The following is a 21419-nucleotide window of genomic DNA, read 5'->3' as shown; positions in this document are numbered from 1 at the left end:
TTGTGATTGTTGCAGTGTTCGAAGACCTGTGGACGGGGCACTCGTACACGTGACTCCTATTGCATGAACAACCTGGGGCGTAGACTTGTAGAGCGGGAGTGTAGTGAGTACCAGAGAGTCGTCACAGAGACCTGCAATGATGTACCCTGTCCTGACTGGTCAGTCAGCCAATGGACTGAGGTAGGTTTACACACAGACCTTGCATCCGATGAGTGCTAGAAAGAGGTTTTAAATGTGACACAAATATTTTAATAGTCAAGTAAATCTGGTTGGTTATTTATTCATGCATGTTTATAAAATACTGTATTTTAAAAAGTTAATTTGGCACTCACTCATACAAAACTTCTGTTTCCTCTCTGCTTTGTCTGTAGTGTATGGTGACGTGTGGTAAGGGGGTGAGGCACAGACAGGTGTTCTGTGTTTTGGCAGAGAAACGTCTCAGTGATGAGCACTGCAATCCCAACAACAAACCCTCAAATATCGGCAGCTGTGTTCTTCCAGAATGTGCTTCTTGGCAGGTTGGCGTCTGGAGTGCGGTAAGTGTGTGGGTGTGTGTGTGTGCTACTGGGCTTCAAATGGCTTTTTTAGGGATGCAGTAAAGTTTGTTCAGAGGAAATGGAGTTGAAATATTCACAGAGCCTGTCATAACACACAGCACATAACACCACACACAGTTTTACACAGTTTTCCAAACCATCCACATCAATTTGTGAAGGTTTGCCTCTCTAGCATCATACACACACAAAACAGACATACATCTTTGCCTTCCAGGTCTGCCTCCTTTGGTGGAGCTTTTCTTAATAAGAAAATTGTCTCTTAACTTTACCGCTTTAAATGTATTGAATCCATAGGGCCTTTTAGCTATCTATTTCAGGACTAACATTACGTCAATAGAAATACTGCAAACTGAAATGGCTTGGCTTAAATTCTTACCTGATATTTTTTAGCAATACGTATCATGCATCTGCATAGCAGGGATAGGTGGGTGTATGTTGAGATATGTGTACGTTGCTTAATGCCTGTGTAATCATAATTTGCAACCCAAATAAACACATCCTGGAGCACTTCCTCTGAGCCTTTTAAACACCAGACATGTACTGAGCCAAGACAGGTGGTGGTCATACTAAGTGTGTGTGTGTGTGTGTGTGTGTGTGTGTGTTTTGATTGGAGGGTGGGGGTGAGTGGTTGTCTAGTTTAGGTGAAGTAGGCTGGTATTACTTAGGTTGTAATGAGTCTCAATGGCCTTTAGAATAAGTGTGTCCTGATGAAGACAGATTTCGTCCCTGAGCTACATGTCTAAGCACACTGGTATTACCATGGGGTAGGTAGGTTTAATATAATAATAACAACAAGTGCTATTAGTTTGTCAATAAATGTTACATTTATATTTTAAAAAGTATCAAATCTCAAATACTGATGGACTTAAAAGTGTTTTTGTGTAGCTGTTTTGAAATGAGAGCAGGCAAATTTTACACTGAAAGTCTGCATTTATGTTTGCAGTGTCCAGTGACTTGTGGGCATGGATACCAAATACGAGCAGTGAGGTGTGTGTCCGGTTCTTATGGCAAGACAGTAGATGACCAGGAGTGTAATGCTGCTTCAAGACCTCAAGACAGTCAGGTATGCTTACACACATACAGATATCACTTTTACTTTACTTATTCATTTTTGCCATTCACTTTACATTATCTCAAATTTCATGATGAACAGACCACCAGAAATGAACAATAATCGATTTTTAATAAACCTTTTTAACAGTCACAATAGGAAATCCATATATTGTTTGTTAAAACTGAATTCCTCAATACTAGTACAACCAGATGTTTGACTTAACAAGTAGGAACAAGTATTATATAACACTATATTACAAGAAAACTACATAATAATCAGGTTTACTGTGTTAAATAAAATGTTAGCGTGAAATGCAAGGTTTATAAGTATTTACCTTTCTAACTGTAGCTTTAACTATTCACTACACAGTGTTCTTCAATAAGACTCAGTTGTGTTGGCAGCGATAATGTGAATTACTAGTTTATGTAAAGAGTGCAAATGACTTTAAGGTAAAACACATACAATTCAGTCTAGCAAGGAAATTGGCAAGATAAACTTGTGTAATGTTGCTGAGGTAACATTAGCATTTACTGTATTTTTCTCACTATAAGGCGAACTGGATTACAAGAGGCACTATCAATAAATGTCTATTTTCTTGGTCTATTTTTATACATAAGGCGCACTGGATTATAAGGCACAATATATGCAAAGCTAGTAAGGAACAGGGGTGTCACCATGTTTTTCTCCTCTAATTCAGCAGGTTTTACTGCTGGGTGGTAGTGGTGGGATAGGTACAGGGGTATAGTACAGGGGTTTGATCATGTGGATATAATGTGTGTTAAATAGTTAACTTCCATTGTAAGTAAATTAGCTTTTTTTCAATTATTGTAAAGTTGTAATTCTAAAAATAAAAGGTTTTTATGTGACAGTGACAAATGTACATAGGCACAAACTCACAGATACTAAATGTATGTCATGAAAGTACTCAGTCATCTTGTAAATGTGTGCATGTAGGAGTGTGAGTTGCCAGCCTGTCCTCGAATATCATCACCAGTAAGCACATCACGACCTGCAGCACCTGGACAGCTACTCACCCAGTGGAGATATGGCTCGTGGACTACAGTGAGTAGCACACATCCATACTCATGCAAACATGTATTGGCTATATAGCAGTACTGACATTTTCGTATTACTGTGTATAGATTAATATATTGCTTGTTAAATATGCATGTTCAGTTCTTCCCCACATGGAAGCTTATGGTAATCGTGGCAGTCATTTATAAGAATTAGAGTTCATTTATCAGTGTTCACATACTAATGGAAGTGTTTTTTTTTTGCTCATACCTTCGTCTAGCGAACAGTGTTTTTAAGACAGATGCCTGACTGACAGTCACACAGTTGGGGTTTGTGCTGGTAGAAAAGTGTCACCTTAATGTGATTTAATGTATTGTGAGGATGTGAGAGGGAGACTTTTTTTTTGTTGTTTTGTTGTTTGTGTAGACAGTCTAGCAAAAAAACTGTCTAGCGTAATCAGGGGAGATTTGCCTGTGATTAATGGTGATTTTACTCCAATTTTGTTTGGTCCTTACTTTCTGACTTTTCAGTTTAGACTAACCTAAAGGACCACAGTTTAGAGCGGCCTAAAGATATGGTTTCAGTCTGGATCAACTCTGGTTCGTCTGTGGGTGGCTGTCGACACCCATTCAACAACAGAAGAAGAGAAACTGAAGTTGTGGAGAAACTCCCCAAGCAGTTGTTTGGGTGCAATCACGTACCGGTGTGACTCCAGTACCTACTGTAACTGTAGATTATCCCTAATTTCTAAACCAAAATAAAAGGTATCAGAACACTTGGAAAGGCAATTTTCTGACAAAATTCTACTATTCACAGTATTAAGAGAGGCCACGTAGATGATGATGACCGGATGTAGCAAAGGTCTTTGTTCCTTGGTCTGAACTTGCAGGTGTAAAAAAGCCCTAACTCTGTACATAAAGAAGGTGGCTGCCTGAGTTTGGCTGAATCAGAGGTTTCCTGATTTCGCTAGACAGTTTTTTTTGCACTGTAAAAAGCGAAATTGAAGACATGGAAGGTGTTTAAAGAGGCCATGGAGAATGACTTTCAGATGGTCTCAAGGACATTCTGAAAAAGAAGAGCTGACCTGATAATTGAACCTCAATTTTTTCAAGAGAAATGTGGATTCTCTCCTGGTTGTGGAATGATAGGCAAACTCTTTACCCTCTTTCAAATATTTGAAGCATGTTTGTCCACTTTCTCAGATTGCATGTGTCTTTTGGATCTGGAGAAGCTAAGACATCTTGTACGAAGTGATTTGGAAGTATGGGGTGGTAGGGTTGATAATGTGAGTTTTGGATCCTTGTACTTTTAGAGCTGTGTCTGTTTTCTCAGTCAGTATGGACGGTGGATGACTTCTGGATTTTGACTTGTTTCTGTGCCCTGTTTTCTGTTAGTTATATTTATGAACAGGATTAAAGAGCCTCCATTGTGTATTTCAGCGATTTTCAGCTGAGTGTGAAACAGTTAATATAAAGTGAGTCACTGCATCTTTTCAAACCTCTGCTTACCATTCGTTCACACTGGAAAGCTTCAGGCAATTGTTCATTTCGTATGGCAGCGCGCAGTTTCTCACCTCAGCACGCGAGAAGCAACAAGCGGCAGAGTGACAAGCGACACGGAGTTGAAATTTTATCAACTTTATGCAAATGAATTATGACGTGAAGTGACATTCTAACCCGATTGGCTAGTAGCATTTCTTTGGGCAAATTGAATCCGGTCCGAGGTCCTCAAGCTTCTGCTTTCTAAACGTATAGTTCCTTTCGCGTGTCAATCATATCATTGTAGAGAAAACAAGCTCGGGAGTCATAGCTGCAGAATAAAGTGGCCAAGCGATAACTTATATTTATGCCATATTTTCCATTTTTCAAGTGGGACTAAAAATGACTGAATGGTCATATAAAAAAAAACATTCACCATGTCTTATTAAAATTCATTTATTTTTAAACATTTTAGTTATTAAATACATATTTATTATTTAATACCAACACACACGTTGAAGCAATACAATTTTTTGTGCTTTTTTTTCTTGTCGGAAGCTGGACCATGATGCGTGCGTTAAGCTTTGACATGCCCACAAGCAACAAACGCGGGGCGAAGCAAGCGACTCGTCGCATTCTAGTGGAACACAGGGTTATGCAGCATCTGAATGCAGTTGGCAGAGACTGCTTACTTCCGGCTGTTATGGTACATAAGCTAACAGACGCTTGCACTGTATTCCAAGTGAGTTATGTCACTTGTTCCCTCCGGGACCTTGGATAATCATGTTCACTTGTTGCTTTATCCTTTCTTTACTTCTTATCTCACATAGTATTTACATAGGAGTTACTAGATACTAAGCCTTATGATTAGTTACTTCTACCAATTCTGATTTGTATTTTTAAAATGTATATTTGTGTGTGTGTGTGTGTGTTTGTATGTATTTCAGTGCTCAGTCTCTTGTGGAAAAGGTGAGAGAGCACGTTATGTCAGCTGCAGAGACGCTCAGGGAGGAGTAGCTGATGAATCTTATTGTGCCCATCTACCTCGCCCCCCAGAAACCTCTGTGTGCTTCAGCCCTTGTGGTCATTGGAGAGAGGGAGAGTGGTCATCTGTGTGTATCATTACTAACTTTACAATTAATTAATACAAATAATACCAGTTTATTTATTTAGTCTTAGTCAATTCTTCACCTTTCTTCTCTTTTCCAGTGCTCCGTGTCGTGTGGGGTGGGTCGATCCACGCGACAAGTGGTGTGTATGAACTACAACCAGCAGGTGGATGAGTCTTACTGCCACCCAGACAAGAAGCCTAGCACTGAGCAGGAGTGTGCTGCAGTCCCCTGCCACTCAGTCTACACCCACTGGCCGAACAACCAGCCCTACTTCCCTTATGACCCCGGAAGCCATCCTGGCCACAGCAGCTGGAACGTCCCCTCTGCAGACAACCAGTGGAGAACTGGACCTTGGGGATCAGTATGTCCTCCTGTTATTTCTGATATTGTGTACTCACACGTGCATACTGTGATGTGAAAAAGTGATTGCCCCCTTCATGAGTTCGTATTTTTTTGATGTTCTTCACTCTTAAATGTTTTAGATCATCAAACAAATGTAAATATTAGTCTTTTTTTTAGCCTACTCATCTTTACAGAAACCGCCTTTTTAAGGTCATGCCACCTGATCTCAGTCAGATTCAGGTCAGGACTTTGACTAGGCCACTCCAAAGTCTTCACTTTGTTTTTCCTCAGCCATTCAGAGGTGGATTTGCTGTTGTGTTTTGGATCATTGTCCTGTTGCACAACCCAACTTATTTTCAGCTTGAGGTCACAAACAGATGGCCGGGCATTCTCCTTCAGGATCTTTTTGGTAGAGAGCGAAATTTGGTATCACAGCAAGTCTTCCAGGTCCTGAGCAGTAAAACAGCCCCAGACCATCACACTACCATCACCATTTTTTTACTGTAGGTATAATGTCCTTTTTCTGAAATGCAGTGTTATTTTTACATAAAATGTAACGGGACACACCCTTTCCAAAAAGTTTAACTTTTGTCTCGCCAGTCCACAGAGTATTTACCCAAAAGTCTTGAGGATCATCAAGTTATTTTCTGGCAAAATTGAGACAAGCCTTAATGTTGCTCAGCCATTGGCGTAGGAACCGGGGGGGATGGGTGGGACATGTCCCACCCAATATTAGAAACAGGTGGATTTGTCCCCCCCAAAAATCAAATAGTTTCGCTCAGCTCAGTCGTACTGTTAATGAAGAGACCGACCGCTAAGCGCTGGGAAACCAATCACGGTGCCGGTTCAGGGAGAAAGTCCCGCCTTTTAGGAGAAACAACCAATCAGCTCGCTGGTCTTGCGAGAAGAGTTAGCGTGCTGGTGGAGGAGAAGCCCCTCCCCCTCGCTGTGAGATTTAGAAGCGGTGTCCAGCATCAGCTGGTGTTGAAGTAAATCTGGATATACGGCGATTTTTCTAAGAGGTAACGGAGTTTACCATGTGGCCTGTGTTGAGATTATTTCTGATAGCTGGTTAAAAAGACTCTCCAAATCAAAACACACAGATTAAACCCACCGTGTGATAATAAACTGCAGCTGTGTTAGTCAGTTAGCTTAACTTTGGAATTAGCTAGACAGGGAGTCAAGGCTTAAAAAAAAACATATATGTTATGTTCAGCTTGCCCTGATCAGCTAATCACTATTTCATTTTCAAATTGTGTTTATTAATTTAGGATTGCAGGACTTACTGTAAGCTATAGTAAACGAAAAAAATAGTTAGCTAGAAGCCAGATGTAGTGGATAGTCAGAATTTAGTACAGTACTTTATGTTGGTAGTTTAAAGCAGTTTATTAACCCTGATCTCTGCCCTAAAATTGCGTTAATAAACAGTCCTTTACTGAGTTTACCTGTTTAAATCCTTTTCATTATGTATGTCAGCAGTGTATTAGACACATCATACCTCCACTTACTTTATTAAGTGACTTTAAAGCAGAGAAGGCAGTGGGGATATGCAGTAGAATGTGTAGGAACAGGGTTGAGAAACACTGCTCTAACCTGACTTCTGTTTATTTGTAGTTCACAGTAAGACTAAATCCTGAGTAAATAGAGGCATTCCAGGTGAATCCAAATGTTTTTTTTCTTTAGTCTAATATTTATATTAACTTCTGTCAAAAATCTCTATGAAACGTAAAGTTACATTCTTTTTTCAAAAAAGGACACCATCATAAGAAGTGCTTTCAGTAGAAACAACTAAAAGCGCAGATGATAACTGATCAGTTTTTGTCATATATGTATATAATTCAGACATTTCACGCATATTTGTTTAAATGTAATTTGGAGTAACATGGCGGTTGTAAAGTCACCTTTACTTGGATGTAACTAATAATAAACAGAGTACAGAAAAAAGGGATTATTTGTGATTAAAAGTAATTCCTATGTTGTTCTAAGAAACTATATTTGGTGCATTAGCAAAAGTGTCCCCCCCAATATCAAACCCGCTCCTACGCCCTTGTGCTCAGCAGTGATTTTTGTCTTGGCATTCTGCCATGCAGGCCATTTTTGCCCAGCCTCTTTCTTATGGCGAAGTCATAAACGCTGACCTTAGCTAAGGCAAGTAAGGCCAGCAGTAATTTGGATGTTGTTGTGGGGTCTCTTGTGACCTCTTGGATTAGTGGTTGCTGCACTCTTGTGGTAATTTTTGTTGGCCGGCCACTCCTGGGTTGGTTTGCCACTGTTCCATGTTTTTTTCCATTTGTGGACAGTGGCTCTCACTGTATAATATAGCATAGTATATACGGTTATTTTCTACAGTGTCAAGTGAATGTTCCTAGTGTGACTGGTACTGTAAATACAGGAAATATGTTTATACTTACTGAGAAGAAGGATATTAGTTATTCCTTATTCATTTCAGACTTTCTAAATGTTAATGGCTATACTTTTTATACTTTCTACAGTGCTCCAGTACATGTGAGGGGGGTTTCCAGAGGAGAGTGGTGGTATGTCAGGACTCAGAGGGCCGCAGCACTAACTACTGTGACGAGAGAGTCAAACCCAGTGAGTCAAAGAGCTGTGACTCTGGACCCTGTCCTCTCTGGAACTACGGCATATGGGGAGAGGTAAAGAGTTAACATCACCTAAACACTACCTTTCTCTTTTTTTTTGAAGAATTCACCACATGCGTTCCGCACTTTTAGAAAACAGAGGCTTATTTGTTGTTCCTGTAGATAAACATATTGCACATTATGCTCTTTGTAAGTGAGTAGTAAACACAAACACAAAGATTTGGGCCTGTGCGAAAGTTTGTAGCTGGAATTTTTGCTTTGGTTCATTGTATAATTTTGCTTCATAGTTTATTGAAGGAAATTCTAATGTTTTGTGAAAATCAAATATACATTACTAATGCTGTTTGATACTTTAAAAAAGTCTGAGCCTTTGTCATGCTTAGGCTATCCATACATACATAATCTGATAATAAGGGATGTCATGTTCAACATTGCTTCTATAAAGTTGGCCAGCTAGCTGTTAGTAGTGACTAGAAAAGCATTGTGAGCTATTTTGCTCACATAAAAAACTGAGATATACAGCTCTGAAAAAAAATAAGAGACCACTTAAAATGATGAGTTTCAAGAGAAGGATGGATGATCACAAGCGCTCCAACCAAGCTATACTGCTTGAATTTCAGCCCCAGCTATGGTATAAAGTATTTCAAAAGCAGTGTGAAATACTGGTGGAGGAGAACATGCCAAGATGCATGAAAACTGTGATTAAAAACCAGGGTTATTGCACCAAATATTGATTTTTGAACTCTTCTTAAAACTTTATAATTATGAACGTGTTCTCTTTGTATTATTTGAGGTTTGAAAGCTCAGCCATTTCTCATTTTCTGCAAATATTTCTTTATTTGGAATTTGGGACAAATAGTAGTTTATAGAATAAAATAAAAATGTTCATTTTACTTAAACATATACCTATAAATAGCAAAATCAGATAAACTGAAGTGGTCTCTTTTTTTCCAGAGCTGTATGTTAATGTTAACAATGTTTAAATTGTTTGTACAAAGTTTAAGAGCTTTACTGCTAAATCCTTTGCATTCTGAAATCTAATGAGATTTTTAATTGCCTTAAATATGACTGTGGCTTTTTAATTATGGTAACAGCAAGGAATGTAAAGCTCTCAGTGGAAACTTTGCATCTGAATAAACAGTACATCCTTATCCTGATTCTATGATCATCAGTTAAATGCATTACTGAAACAAAGTCACTGTGGAATGGGCTTTCCGCTATCATTGCCAGTATCACTCCATATTTCTCCTCAGTGAGCCTTTTAAAACTAGCATTACGACTGCAGGAAAGTCTTTACAGTCCAACGAAAGAAATAGCTTTGTAATGGATGGCTGTGTGGCTTTTTTCTGTTCTTGGTTTTACAGTTTAGGCAACTAAGATCAATAAAGATTGAAATTACACACCAGTAACATATTGCACTCTTACTCCTTCAGCACATAATAAGTCATGTCTTTTAGGAGCAGCTTTCTTCTCTTATTGTTTCCATTTCCTTCTGGTAATGTTGACCCCTTCTATCACTTTCTTATGTGGAACCATATTTGTCCTTTTTTCTCAGTCTCTGTTCTTTTTTTTCTTCCCTCTATTTCTAAATCTTCTTTTTTTTTCTTCCTTCAGTGTACTCAGTCATGTGGTGGTGGCCAGCGCACACGGCTAGTTGTGTGTCAGCGACCAAACGGCCAGAGGCTGAACGAGCACAACTGTGATATGCTGGACAAGCCTCCTGATGTAGAGCAATGCAACATGCAGCCCTGTCCCGGCAGTGCTTCCTGGCACAGACGACCATGGAAGCCGGTACGATAGTTATTTCTCATATCTTGCTTTTCATGCCATATTTCCTGCCGTGTTATCTCCTACCCCTACTGCAGAATGTTCACTTGAGTTCACTGCTGTGTTATCCCACTATGGGGCGGAAGATTGACTTCTCGTGTAGTTTAAGCACAGCCGAGTTTCTACCAGTGTGGAAACACAAATCAGTAAAAGTGGGTTTACACAGGAGATGCAAGGGCAGAAAAGGCTTAGTGATAATTAAGTACTCAAGTAGGACTCTAAAGTATTCTTATCTAAAGTACTTTAGAAAGGCCGGAAGTAGTGCTGGGCGATTTTTGTGATTAATTTGGTTAATTTGAATTACAGCGTTAGTGCGATTTCACATACAGACATTTTATCCTTTTAGTCTAAAATATACGAAAACGCTGCTCATTTCTAAAGTGTTTATCTGTCTTGCTTTTGTTACCGCCGCCTCCCACAGACTAACGTGCGCATATTTTCTAAACATTCCGCTCCAGGTACTGAGCTCCTACCAAAAACTTTTCCAGCACTTTCGACACAAACACCCAGTGAGATAAAGTGCATATTTAGCTAGAAATAAAAGCTCCAGCATCCTTCAGTGTAAGATTCTCACCAGCTGTCTTTACATGAGGTCAGTGCGTGATATGAACGCTTGTAAACATTTTCATTCATTGATTCACTCAATGAGTCGACTCAACCCAAAGCGTCTGAACGCCAAACACCCATTTATTAAACCTAGTTTTGAACCATTTCTTTGTCATCGGTAGTATGACTTTTTAGTAGAGGGCAAAAATCGGAAAAAGACTTTTAGGTTGTAATCGCCCAGCACTAGCCAGAAGGAATCATAGCAGCAGATCAGTTTTTGGGTTTGTGTAAAACATGAAGACATTTTATTTCCCCTTTGCTCAGTGACAGTAAACCGAAGTATTTAGGTGGCATCGAAAGATCAGGCACAAGATTTTAGAACTAGCTAGAGCTCCTGCCCTCGCAAACAGCTCTCACACTGACACGGTGCTGATTATTGAGAAACGTAAGTCCTGGTACCCACAAGGAATCATTACAAACACATGCAACAAATCTGTAGCAAAGGTTTTAAATGAGAGCTGTAAATTAGTGGGGCTGTGTTGTCTGACAACACTGAATCTTTTGTATTTATTGTTTTATATGATAAATCGTGAAGTCGACTTTATTGTGAGTGATGATTCTGTAATCAAAGAACACAATGTATATTTGTGTATAAGAGAATAATATTATGTTTATCAAACAGCAACAAATGACTGTTAATGTATATTATATGTGTAACTTTGTACAGTATGATTTATTGTTAAATTTAGCAGTTTGAACAGTAATATTTAATATTTTCTCACTGGTGCTCTTGGTCTGACCTCTTACTTGTCGGAAGTGACAACTTGTACAGGAAAATTCAGTAATGCTGTTTTTGGTAGCATGTTTTATGATGTGAAAGTAAGATTAATTAAACAGAAATGACATTTTGTGTCAAGTATTTTGTATCAGAAAATGTGTTAATCTTAAATGATCATATGTAGCAAAGAAAGTACCTCATCACCAGGGATTAAAACTATGGATCATTTAATTTATAGGGCATTTCATTTTGAGCTGCCATTCTCTATATATCTTCTCAGTTGTTCTTACTTTGTTTGGGCAAAAACATATAGAAATCATGCACTTAATCAAACATGAAATGACTGCCTAGGCTTTAATAATAGGTCGTCATTTCATTTTAGTGTAAAATAGATAATGAAAATGGTGCATTGCATTGCATTGACATTGCATTGAAATCTCAAGCACTGAGAAACCATAAAAGTATGCAGTAAATATATGATTTGATTGCTGCTTATTTATGACATTCCCATATTTAAGATGGATAAGAAACTTGAGCAGTTTTCTACTTTATCAGCTTTCTTCTTCGAAGCAAAACATAGTACTATACATTTTCAACAGTGATCACTGACAAATGTAGAACTTTATTAGTTTATAATACAAATATAATTCAGTTTTTACCAAATATAATTCAATATTTACATTTAAGTAACTCTGCTAATGTGCTTCAGTTTGATTTATCAAATTATCACTGTAATTATTGTTTTAAATTAAGCAATAATACACGAGAGAGAATTAGATAATGTGTAATATTGGCTCTGCTGTGCTGCGGTTGTAGGCACGAGGCCACAAGCTTATACCACAGTTTCATTATCACTGTTTATTGAATTTTGCCACAGTTAAAATAGTTCCATTACTGCTCTGTGTAGCTGCACTGTTTGGCTTGTAAATGCTGCATCATTGCTAGGTTACCTTCTATGTGTTGAAGTAATACATGGAGAGCTTCGGTTACAGTGCATTACCGGCTGATAATGGCACTCATAGAAAGCCTTTCAGCCAGTCACATTGCAGGGTCGAAACTAACTGTGGCATAATATTCAAAAATCTTCTACCAAACTGTTGTATATCCTAATCAGTAAAAACACAAATACCTCTGTCTTTTCACATTTGGTCCTTTGTTGCTGTTGATGTTTCTCAAACCAGTTTTTAACTTTTCTGAAGGATTTCTTTTAAATGGTTATTTGTTTACAGCAGTACTGATGTGATGTGTGCTTTGTTGTCATATTTTGTGTATCACTAACGTCATAATTACATGTTTACATGTCTACAGTTTTCAAGTTTCTTACAGTTTTTTTTTGTTCTATATTTATCGACTTCTAATATCTTTTGCATTCTACAAACTGTCCAAGGTACTTGCATCATTCAACAACCTCACTTAGGTTATCCCAAACCCAAATACTGGCACAGGTGCTTATTGAACTTCACTTCAGATGTGTTTAAAACTGACCTGGATTATTTTCCATGCAATTGCATGAACATCCACAAATGTGTTTACATTTTGTTTTCATTTATAAAAAATATTAAAATTGTATAAATGTTATGTAACTTGTGTTGTTTCTCAATATGTAGATATCAACGTCTCTAATATTATACCATAAACAGAGCTTTAATTAGTATCAAGTGTAAAACAATATGACTTATTTAATAAAGCCATAGGTCTACAAAAAACTTAAACCAACCCTGGAAAATGTCCTTAAACATTAGTAACCTATTATTATTAAGAAATTAGACACAATAAGAAACAAACACCATCTATGGAACAGACATCAAACAGATTTTTAAAACTTTTTAATAACCACAACTAAGATTAAAAACTTTCAAAAGTGTGTTACAGAGTTCTTAATGACTAAGAGGCTGCATAGGGCGTGTTTTTATGGCCATGTGTTATGGCTTAAGATGCACTTTGTTTCAGCTTTTTTATTATTCAGAAATGTCTTAATCAAAAGCAACAGAGAAGTGCTAAATCACAAACAAGAAAACATGAGATGTCCTGTTTCAAAGTAGAATCTGCTCCAACATTACAACACATTTAATCTGTTTAAGTTATGGACTTCCCAGACAACTGAAAATCACACCACAACTGCAAACCAGACAGAGCAAATAAACTACAAATCCAGTTCTGATATTAGCTGGTGCATCTGGTTGGGATTTAGATTATTAAGTCCTCTTTTTTGGCCTGAAATGTAACACATATTGCTCTCACTAAAATACTAGTATTAAGCTCTTTTACAGACAGTGTAATGTTTGCTTCCAGAATTTGACATTTAAACAAATTCATCCTGTCCTCTTCCAATGAATTGTTCCTTATGCCACTGGCTGTGGCACAAGCCCAAAGCATGGTTGATCCACCCCCATGCTTGACAGTTTTAGCTTTGTTATTTTCATTCAATTCCTATCCATTTTTTGGCCAAATACCTTTGCTCATTGTGGCCATAATGTTAGAGATTTAACACCATATCAGTCACTGTAGTGTCAGTGTAAGCCCCTTAGTTGAAGCTTCCAATACTGTGCATAACACATAGACATGTATGTGAACAGCTGCATTCATGTTGTAGCCAGTTGTCTACAAAAAACACATTGCTAAACAGCGATAATGTTTTCATTTATGAAAAATATTAAAATTGTATAAATGTTATGTAACTTATGTGTGTTGTTTCTTAATATGTAGATATCAATGTCTCTAATCTTATACCATAAACAGAGCTTTAATTAGTATCAAGTGTAAAACCATAGGACTTAATGAATAAAGCCATAGGACTACAAAAAACTTAAACCAACCCTGGAAAATGTCCTTAAACATTATTAAACTATTATTATTAAGAAATTAGACACAAGCCTTAGTCTTTCAGACCTTAACTTAACCTACAATATTTGTTAGTTGCATTATAGACTAAAGAAATGACTACTTGGAAACGTAATGTTTTAGGAGTTTAATTGTTTATCAGAAAAATGATTTACATCACCTGGCCTGACAATGACTGTGAAGATAGCAGTAACAAGCTAATTAAGGTTTGAGGCCTCTGTAAGTAATTAAAGATCTCAACTTTCCTGGGCTTAACTCTAAAATTGTACAGAACAAAAATAAAACAAAATCTTGCTTAAATGTTTAAAATAATATTTTAATAAAATGTATGCCTTAACGTTTTATAGATTCATTCTATAACAATAAAATTACTAGTAGAGACTGCAGTACAAGCTAGCTGGCTGTTACTGTGTTGTCATTAGTAAATTGTACTTGTTGCATGTAAATAGTGTGCCATTTGTTAGAAAAAACATGACTCACCGCTTACCATTTACATTAACAAGTTAATCTGATACCACAGTAAAACACCAGTCATCACAATATGCTGTGCTCTTTTACCCCACAAACTTTATCAACACTTGAAACCAACATAATCCATGTCTTCTGAGAGTTAAAGTGTAGTGTTGACAAATACAAAGTTTATGACAATTATATTTTTGGTATAAGCTGTTGTTTATGTAGAATTATTTCACTTGTAATGAAAGGCTTATGTAGATTTTATGTAGCCTTGAGGTGACGAATAAAATGTGATGATTTATGTACCAAGACCCAGTTCAGAGACAGGCCAAAGTAGTCGCAATCAATTTAGTTTACATAAAGTAATTACATATAAATATATAAATATATGCACAACTTGATTCAAACTAATATACAAGACAAACCTTAAGTATATAAAATGTACACAAATTAAACATATATCATTTCTATTTGCATATTATGAGATCAGATCATCTTTGAGGAAAACTGCAGTTTTCTTATGATGCGAGTAATTAAAGAATAAATAACTGTATAGATACTCATGTGTAGTCTATTATGTCTATTATTATCTTCAGGTACATTATGTACCTTATGGTACAAAGACCAACGTTTAGCTTAAAAAACAAATAATATGATATAGTTTCAGTCTTTAATCATATTTTTGGATAATTTAAAACATAACATGTTTTCAAACAATGTATATGAATAAAGTAATAAATCATTAATTAAATAATATTTGCACAAACATCCAACCTTGATTAGCTGACAGAAATTAATCCACACTGTTAACTTAATTTAGCCTTTCATCCAAAAGGTACAACTGCAGCATGTCACTACAGGACACAGTGCAGACTGAGATTGTGTTTACAGCAAGTCAGACAGTCTAAAAGCACATTAGAATCATTTCCACGTTCTTGGCATCACAACTGTTACCTGATGTTTCTGTGGCACAGTAAATCAGCAGTGAATCATGTTTTTGTTCATATAGTGTAGATAAACAGCTCTGGAAGAAATAGACCACTTAAAAACAATGAGTTGCTTTAATTTTACCAAATTAAAAACCGAATCAAGAGGAAGATGGATGAGCACAACCATCAAATCAAACTGAACTTCTTAAATATTTACAGCAGATGTGGCATAAAGTTATTCAAAAGCAGTGTGTAAGACTGGTGGAGGAGAACATGCCAAGATGCATAAAAAAACTGTAATTAAAACCAGAGTTATTCCACCATTTTTGAACTCTTAAAACTTTATGAATATGAACTTGTTTTCTTTGCATTATTTGAGGTTTAAAAGCTCTGCATATTGTTTGTTATTTCAGCCATTTCTCATTTTCTGCAAATAATTGCTCTAAATGACAATATTTTTATTTGGAATTTGGGAGAAATGTGTTTGTAGTTTATAGAATAAAACAACAATGTTCATTTTACTTAAGAAACTGAAGTGGTCTCTTAATTCTTTCCAGAGCTGTGTGTATTCTTTACCATTAGTGTAAAATGTTAATTCCCACTTTTATTAGAATGGAACATTTTCTTTACACAATTAGAACTAATAAGATTTCCTAGACATTGATTAGGTCTAGTCTTGAGCTTCACAACATTTGGAATGGAAATTGAATTCCATTGAAAAGAAAACGTAGTCTACAACTAGGCTTATTCCCTGTTCGGAAAATTGGCCCTAAGTGTTTGTACTTACTTTATTCACCGTCTACATATGCTCCATCATTACCTGCCAGTCTGCTCTGTTTTTTCTTGAGCTGTGTGTGTAGAGTGACTGGTGCACAGATGGGGAGGAAATACCAGTGTGTCTGTGTCTGAGAGAGGTAGTCAGTATTACCTATCCAAACCTGTTTCACACATAATTACACAGTATCAGTAACCCAGTCTTCAGTGTAGGTCAACTTGTGCATTAAGCCAAATTCTCGGTCAAGCCATTCTTACCGCTGTACTATTGGCAACCAAACTTTTTAGCACACTGTAGTGCATTAACGTGGTTAGCAGATAATAATATATATGTTTAATGTGGTTTATATGTTAAATTATATTATATGTTAAAGTATATATCCGTAGTTTTAGGAACATAAACAAACGATATCCATTTGAAGTGGTTTTAAAATATAACAATATTTGTATACACAGAAGACCAGAATAATCTAGCTGCTACTCATAACCACAGTGTACCTTACAGAATGTGCATCACGGTAATTATATTAATAATATTACACATTACCCCTAAAGCCAATCGAAATTAACAGTGAGAGTTAATTAGAGTACCAAGTGGGACATCATATATTATATAAGAAAAATAAAATAAAATAAATCACCACTGAGAAGTACTGTTAAATAATTAACAACCAGAAAATATGAATAATACATAGTTTGAGATTTTTTATTCACAGTCAAAAGTCATTTAAAGAAGAACTCCAGTGTAAAATGGACTTGGGGTTTAGTGAAACATGATAACGACTGCAAACTTTTGTTGAATAGCCCACCTCTGTTCACCCCCAGCATTCTTAAATACACTGCTTCTAGCTAACGCTCCCAACGGGCTTACAAAGCTGTTTCAACACCATTAACAAACTTAAAGTAGCTTCAATATTTATGCATTTCCACTGAATTGATTTTGCAATTTGTTCCCATATCCCACCTATTAATTTGTGCTCGTCAGTTAGTCAGACTTATTGTGACTTAATTTGATACATTTTAATTTAAAGTTTTCAGTGCCCCATTTTAAATGATAGGGCCCTCGGAATTGAAGTCTGAAGTCTGAAGCTACTTTGAGCTTGTTAATGGAGTAAAAATGGCGATTTCTTTGCATGGGCAATGCTATGCCCCTATCACTAGCATTTTAAGCCTCGTAGAAGCAACAGATAAAGTTTTCAGAATGCTGGGGGAGAACGGAGGTGAACTATTTCACAAAAGTTTGCAACCATTATCATGTGTCACTCCACTTCAAGTTTATTTTACACTGGAGTTCTCCTTTAAGAAAGTGACAAAATATCATGCGCTTTATTTACTAGTAACATTTGTTTAGTCTAGTGTTGCATTTTAGGAATCTGGCCAAGAATACATTTCATTTTAATAGCAATATAAAACCATAGTGTTCTCAAACAGTTTATAACTGTCAATATGTCAAAGTATGTGTGTCATTAATCCATGCAAAGTCCGTAAATACATCCCTAGGCTACATTTAGCTCAGTAAATATAGCATCTTAATGTAATGTCACTGTAAAGTATGCCCCTGTCATGTGTCCATAAAATGAGACAGAGAAAACAAAGAGCGCTCAGCTAGAAGGAATGTGCTAATGAGACACATATGGAGCAGGTGTTAGACTTTAGCCAGGCCTTATACCAAAACACAAACCTGCTGGCTCTGTTCTTAGATTGCAGCTTTCTGGAGCACCACACACTCAAACTACTGATTTATGCATGGATTTGAGTTGCTTCTTTTAAATTGTACTTTTGGCTTTTTTATTTGATGGTATTTAGACACACAAGGGCTAATGATTCCAAATACTGAGACTGTACGATTGAATTAATTTTATGATGCTTACATTGGGTATGAGGACCCTAGGCAAATCGCAGCTGCTCCAGAGTATTGCATTCCATTAGCAGTACTTTTTGGGGATTAAACACGCCACAAATGGACATGTAATGTTTGTGATCTTATCTGGTGCCTCAGAATAAGCTCACTGTGCATCAATTGCCTCATAATGAAATTATTAGAAGTGTTATACGTACCTGCAAGATTGTCAATAATGTTCATCTTACACTTGTCTATAGTTCTAGACAATGTAAAAGTATCTTTCCTCACCTTAATAGAGCCATGAAGTTGAAAATATTTGCTGATCTGGAAGCAGGTTACCTTTTGTCATGTTTTTGTTGTGCTTTCTTTCACCATGTTTACTTGGCTAATTGAGTTTTCTAAGTGGAAAGGCTGCATGGGTTTTATTTACTCCTCTTCAGCTTCTTTTTAAATAGGCTTTCCCTTTTTCACAGTAACATTGTTTCATCTCAATGAATTCTTTAAATGTATAGATTACTGTCAAAAGTCTGTACTGTTGAGAGGAAAAAATGCATTTCACACTAAAAAGTCAGTAACCATTTTGACATCTTTAAAAACACATTCCATGCCATTCACAGTTATGTTTAGACTTGTCAGTTGTATTTCTTTAATCACATGAGACACACACAACACGACATACAGCATACTGAGAGAATCAAGTTGTTCATTGGATCTTTTACATATACACAAGAATAAAGCCACATGTGCTGATTTGATCATTGTGTCTGTTTATGAGGCGTGTGATCTTTGAGGCTGTCATTGACACCCTGCTCCACAAATGCACCAATCTTACCAGCTGCTGCCATGTAGTCTGCTCCTAATTTAGCCTGAGGTTTTGTTCCTCCTGCAAAAGAAGACCTTCACATAGTAACATAGCATGTTTTGCATTACTCACGTCTCCAAACACATGCAGTGCATATGTCTTCTACTTTACTAAAAATATATATATACTATTATGTTCAAACACATTTTCAAACTATACATTGTTTATCGTAATACTATCTTGTTTACAGACGAAATGTGAGATTGTTTGTGACATCCCACACATAGTACAGTGCATTTAAAATGTACTGCAAATTGTACAGTTAATCAGGACTAATTATCCTACTTGTCATGTAATAGCTGCAGTGCAGTTGGTCAGTGTTCTTTAAACCCTAAAGATATTCACAATATGCTCCAAAAGTATATTGTGTATCACAATAAGATGTTCACAATACAAGTGTTTGTCATTTTGTTCACCCCAACATCACACAGTTATGTTGTTGTACTTATTTAGCCTGCTTATCTATATCCATTCCAGTTAAAGACCTTTTACACCATGCATGAGTTTAACGGTTAAAGCCCAGTTTATACTTCTGCGTCAAACCTACGGCGTAGCATCCCGTTGCCGCGTACCCACCACCGTAGCTGAACGTGCACCTCCCTGAAAATGTAACTATTTGTTGCGTGACGGAGACAGTCGCAGCTGTGATTGGTCCCCCGGGCCTCCGATCCTGACCACACATCCCCACCTTCGTATTTTGAATAGCAGAACGATGCAGAGCTGCTGATACGCGCACGCAGAAGTATAAACACGCTCCACTGCATAGCACGCTCTCACTGGAGATTCGTAGGCTACAGCGTAGGTTTAACACACAAGCATAAATTGGGCTTAAGAAAACACATATATTAACAGTGACTTTCACATAGTCCAAAAGTGTGTAATTTTTTTATTGAAGCCTGTCTGATTTTCTGCTGTTGGATGCATTTAAAATCTGGCTACCCAATTAGAGTTATGCCATCATGACTAAATGCTTATATTAGGAAATTAAACAGAGCAATTTATGAAACCTTCGGACTGCACAAAAGGCAAACAACAGGTCAGAGTATGTGTACTGCATAAAAAAATCGCATCCGCTTTGTACATCTGAAAAATTCGCACTCTATGTGAAAGGGCCTTAATGCTTATATGTTAGATGTGGACTTGATACCATTTTAAAAGAATTTATTTTAAAAAAAGCTAAGGCTATAACATTAAATGTTGAAATATTGCTGTATAAATTAGACCACTAATATCTGGGTGCCAAGTGGGATTACGTGAATGATTTGCTGTGATTTTTGTAGAATTTCTGTCTCCCATATGTCTGTTATTAGCTCTGGCCATCACTTCACTATGAACTGTGAAAGATATTTAACCTCAACACTCACTCACTCTTAGAGATGTCTTCTTGATTATGACTCACAAATCTTTGTGAGGGTCAACAGCAGATATTAATTATCATTGTAGCGCAGTCTGGCGTATCTACACAAAGCTGACTTAAAAAACCACACTGCTCAGTTGAAAAAGTAAAATAAACCTAAACCAAATTTGACTTTTTTATGGTTTGCCACTTAGTGAACTGTTCTTTATCAGAAAAATCTCCAGTTTGTGCTGTGTTTCACTGCATGAAAGAACAGCTGCAGCACTGGGACAACGCCAGCGTTTACAGTCCTTTTCCATTTTTACTTTACATAAAATAGTATTGATTAAAGATGCATATCAGTCCCATTTTTTCTTTCATGTTGCGTTGTTTAGTTGTTTAGATGCACATAACATAACTTAGAGTAGTTCGATCTGAACAGTGTAATTCTCTAAAAAATTGAATTACAGTCAAAATGATTCCAAGAATAAAACCAGACATTAGAAGTGTTAAGTAAAATCAGAAGTGCCCCATATCTTTAAAATCTACCTTATAGATTACCTTACAGAAATATATTACTTAAACCTGAAGTAGCTGAAAATGCATTGCCTGATGCACAAGATATTGTTTTGATTGTCTTAATATAAAGCAATGGTCTAAAATATTTAAAGCAGAGACATACATTGTATTGTACATGGCATTGCACTGTATAAAAGCATAGTATCAAAACACAATAGAACATAGGGAAAAATGTATATCTACATGTATAAAATAAAATTTAAAGCATTTTTATTGGCCTTATGTTTAGTTCAAATTGATAAAAGTAACTGTTCCTTTAAATGCAAATGAAGAATCAAATGTAGTCATAGTTTTCACTCAAGACCTTACGTTTAGACTTTATACAGGGATTAAACCTGGTCTCGGATTAAACAGTATTTTGAATGGAGAATTTCCATTAAAAGGAATAAATATACTAGTTAAGTCTATTCCTGTCCTGTATAATCTCTTTAATAATATTTTGTATAGCTATTTATCTCTAGCTCTGTCTCTTAGTATTTTGCCCAGGCGGA

The 21419-nt window shown here is 36.6% G+C and overlaps 1 protein-coding gene across 2 annotated transcripts in view; it reads left to right on the top strand.

Moving 5' to 3' along the window:
* LOC103046961 (A disintegrin and metalloproteinase with thrombospondin motifs 20) overlaps nt 1-21419 on the top strand; it is a 94048-nt gene that overhangs the window by 57841 nt on the left and 14788 nt on the right. For both annotated transcript variants that reach the window (XM_049474531.1, XM_049474532.1), the window contains 8 exons: nt 16-180; nt 372-536; nt 1501-1620; nt 2566-2673; nt 5051-5215; nt 5313-5576; nt 8050-8211; nt 9772-9948. In XM_049474531.1, the coding sequence (XP_049330488.1) occupies nt 16-180; nt 372-536; nt 1501-1620; nt 2566-2673; nt 5051-5215; nt 5313-5576; nt 8050-8211; nt 9772-9948 (1326 nt within the window). The remainder of the gene's footprint in view (nt 1-15; nt 181-371; nt 537-1500; nt 1621-2565; nt 2674-5050; nt 5216-5312; nt 5577-8049; nt 8212-9771; nt 9949-21419) is intronic.

This window comes from Astyanax mexicanus, chromosome 2 (genome assembly GCF_023375975.1).
Source record: "Astyanax mexicanus isolate ESR-SI-001 chromosome 2, AstMex3_surface, whole genome shotgun sequence".
In the NCBI taxonomy this organism is placed as follows: domain Eukaryota; kingdom Metazoa; phylum Chordata; class Actinopteri; order Characiformes; family Acestrorhamphidae; genus Astyanax; species Astyanax mexicanus.
This window is presented reverse-complemented; position numbering and strand designations above follow the sequence as displayed.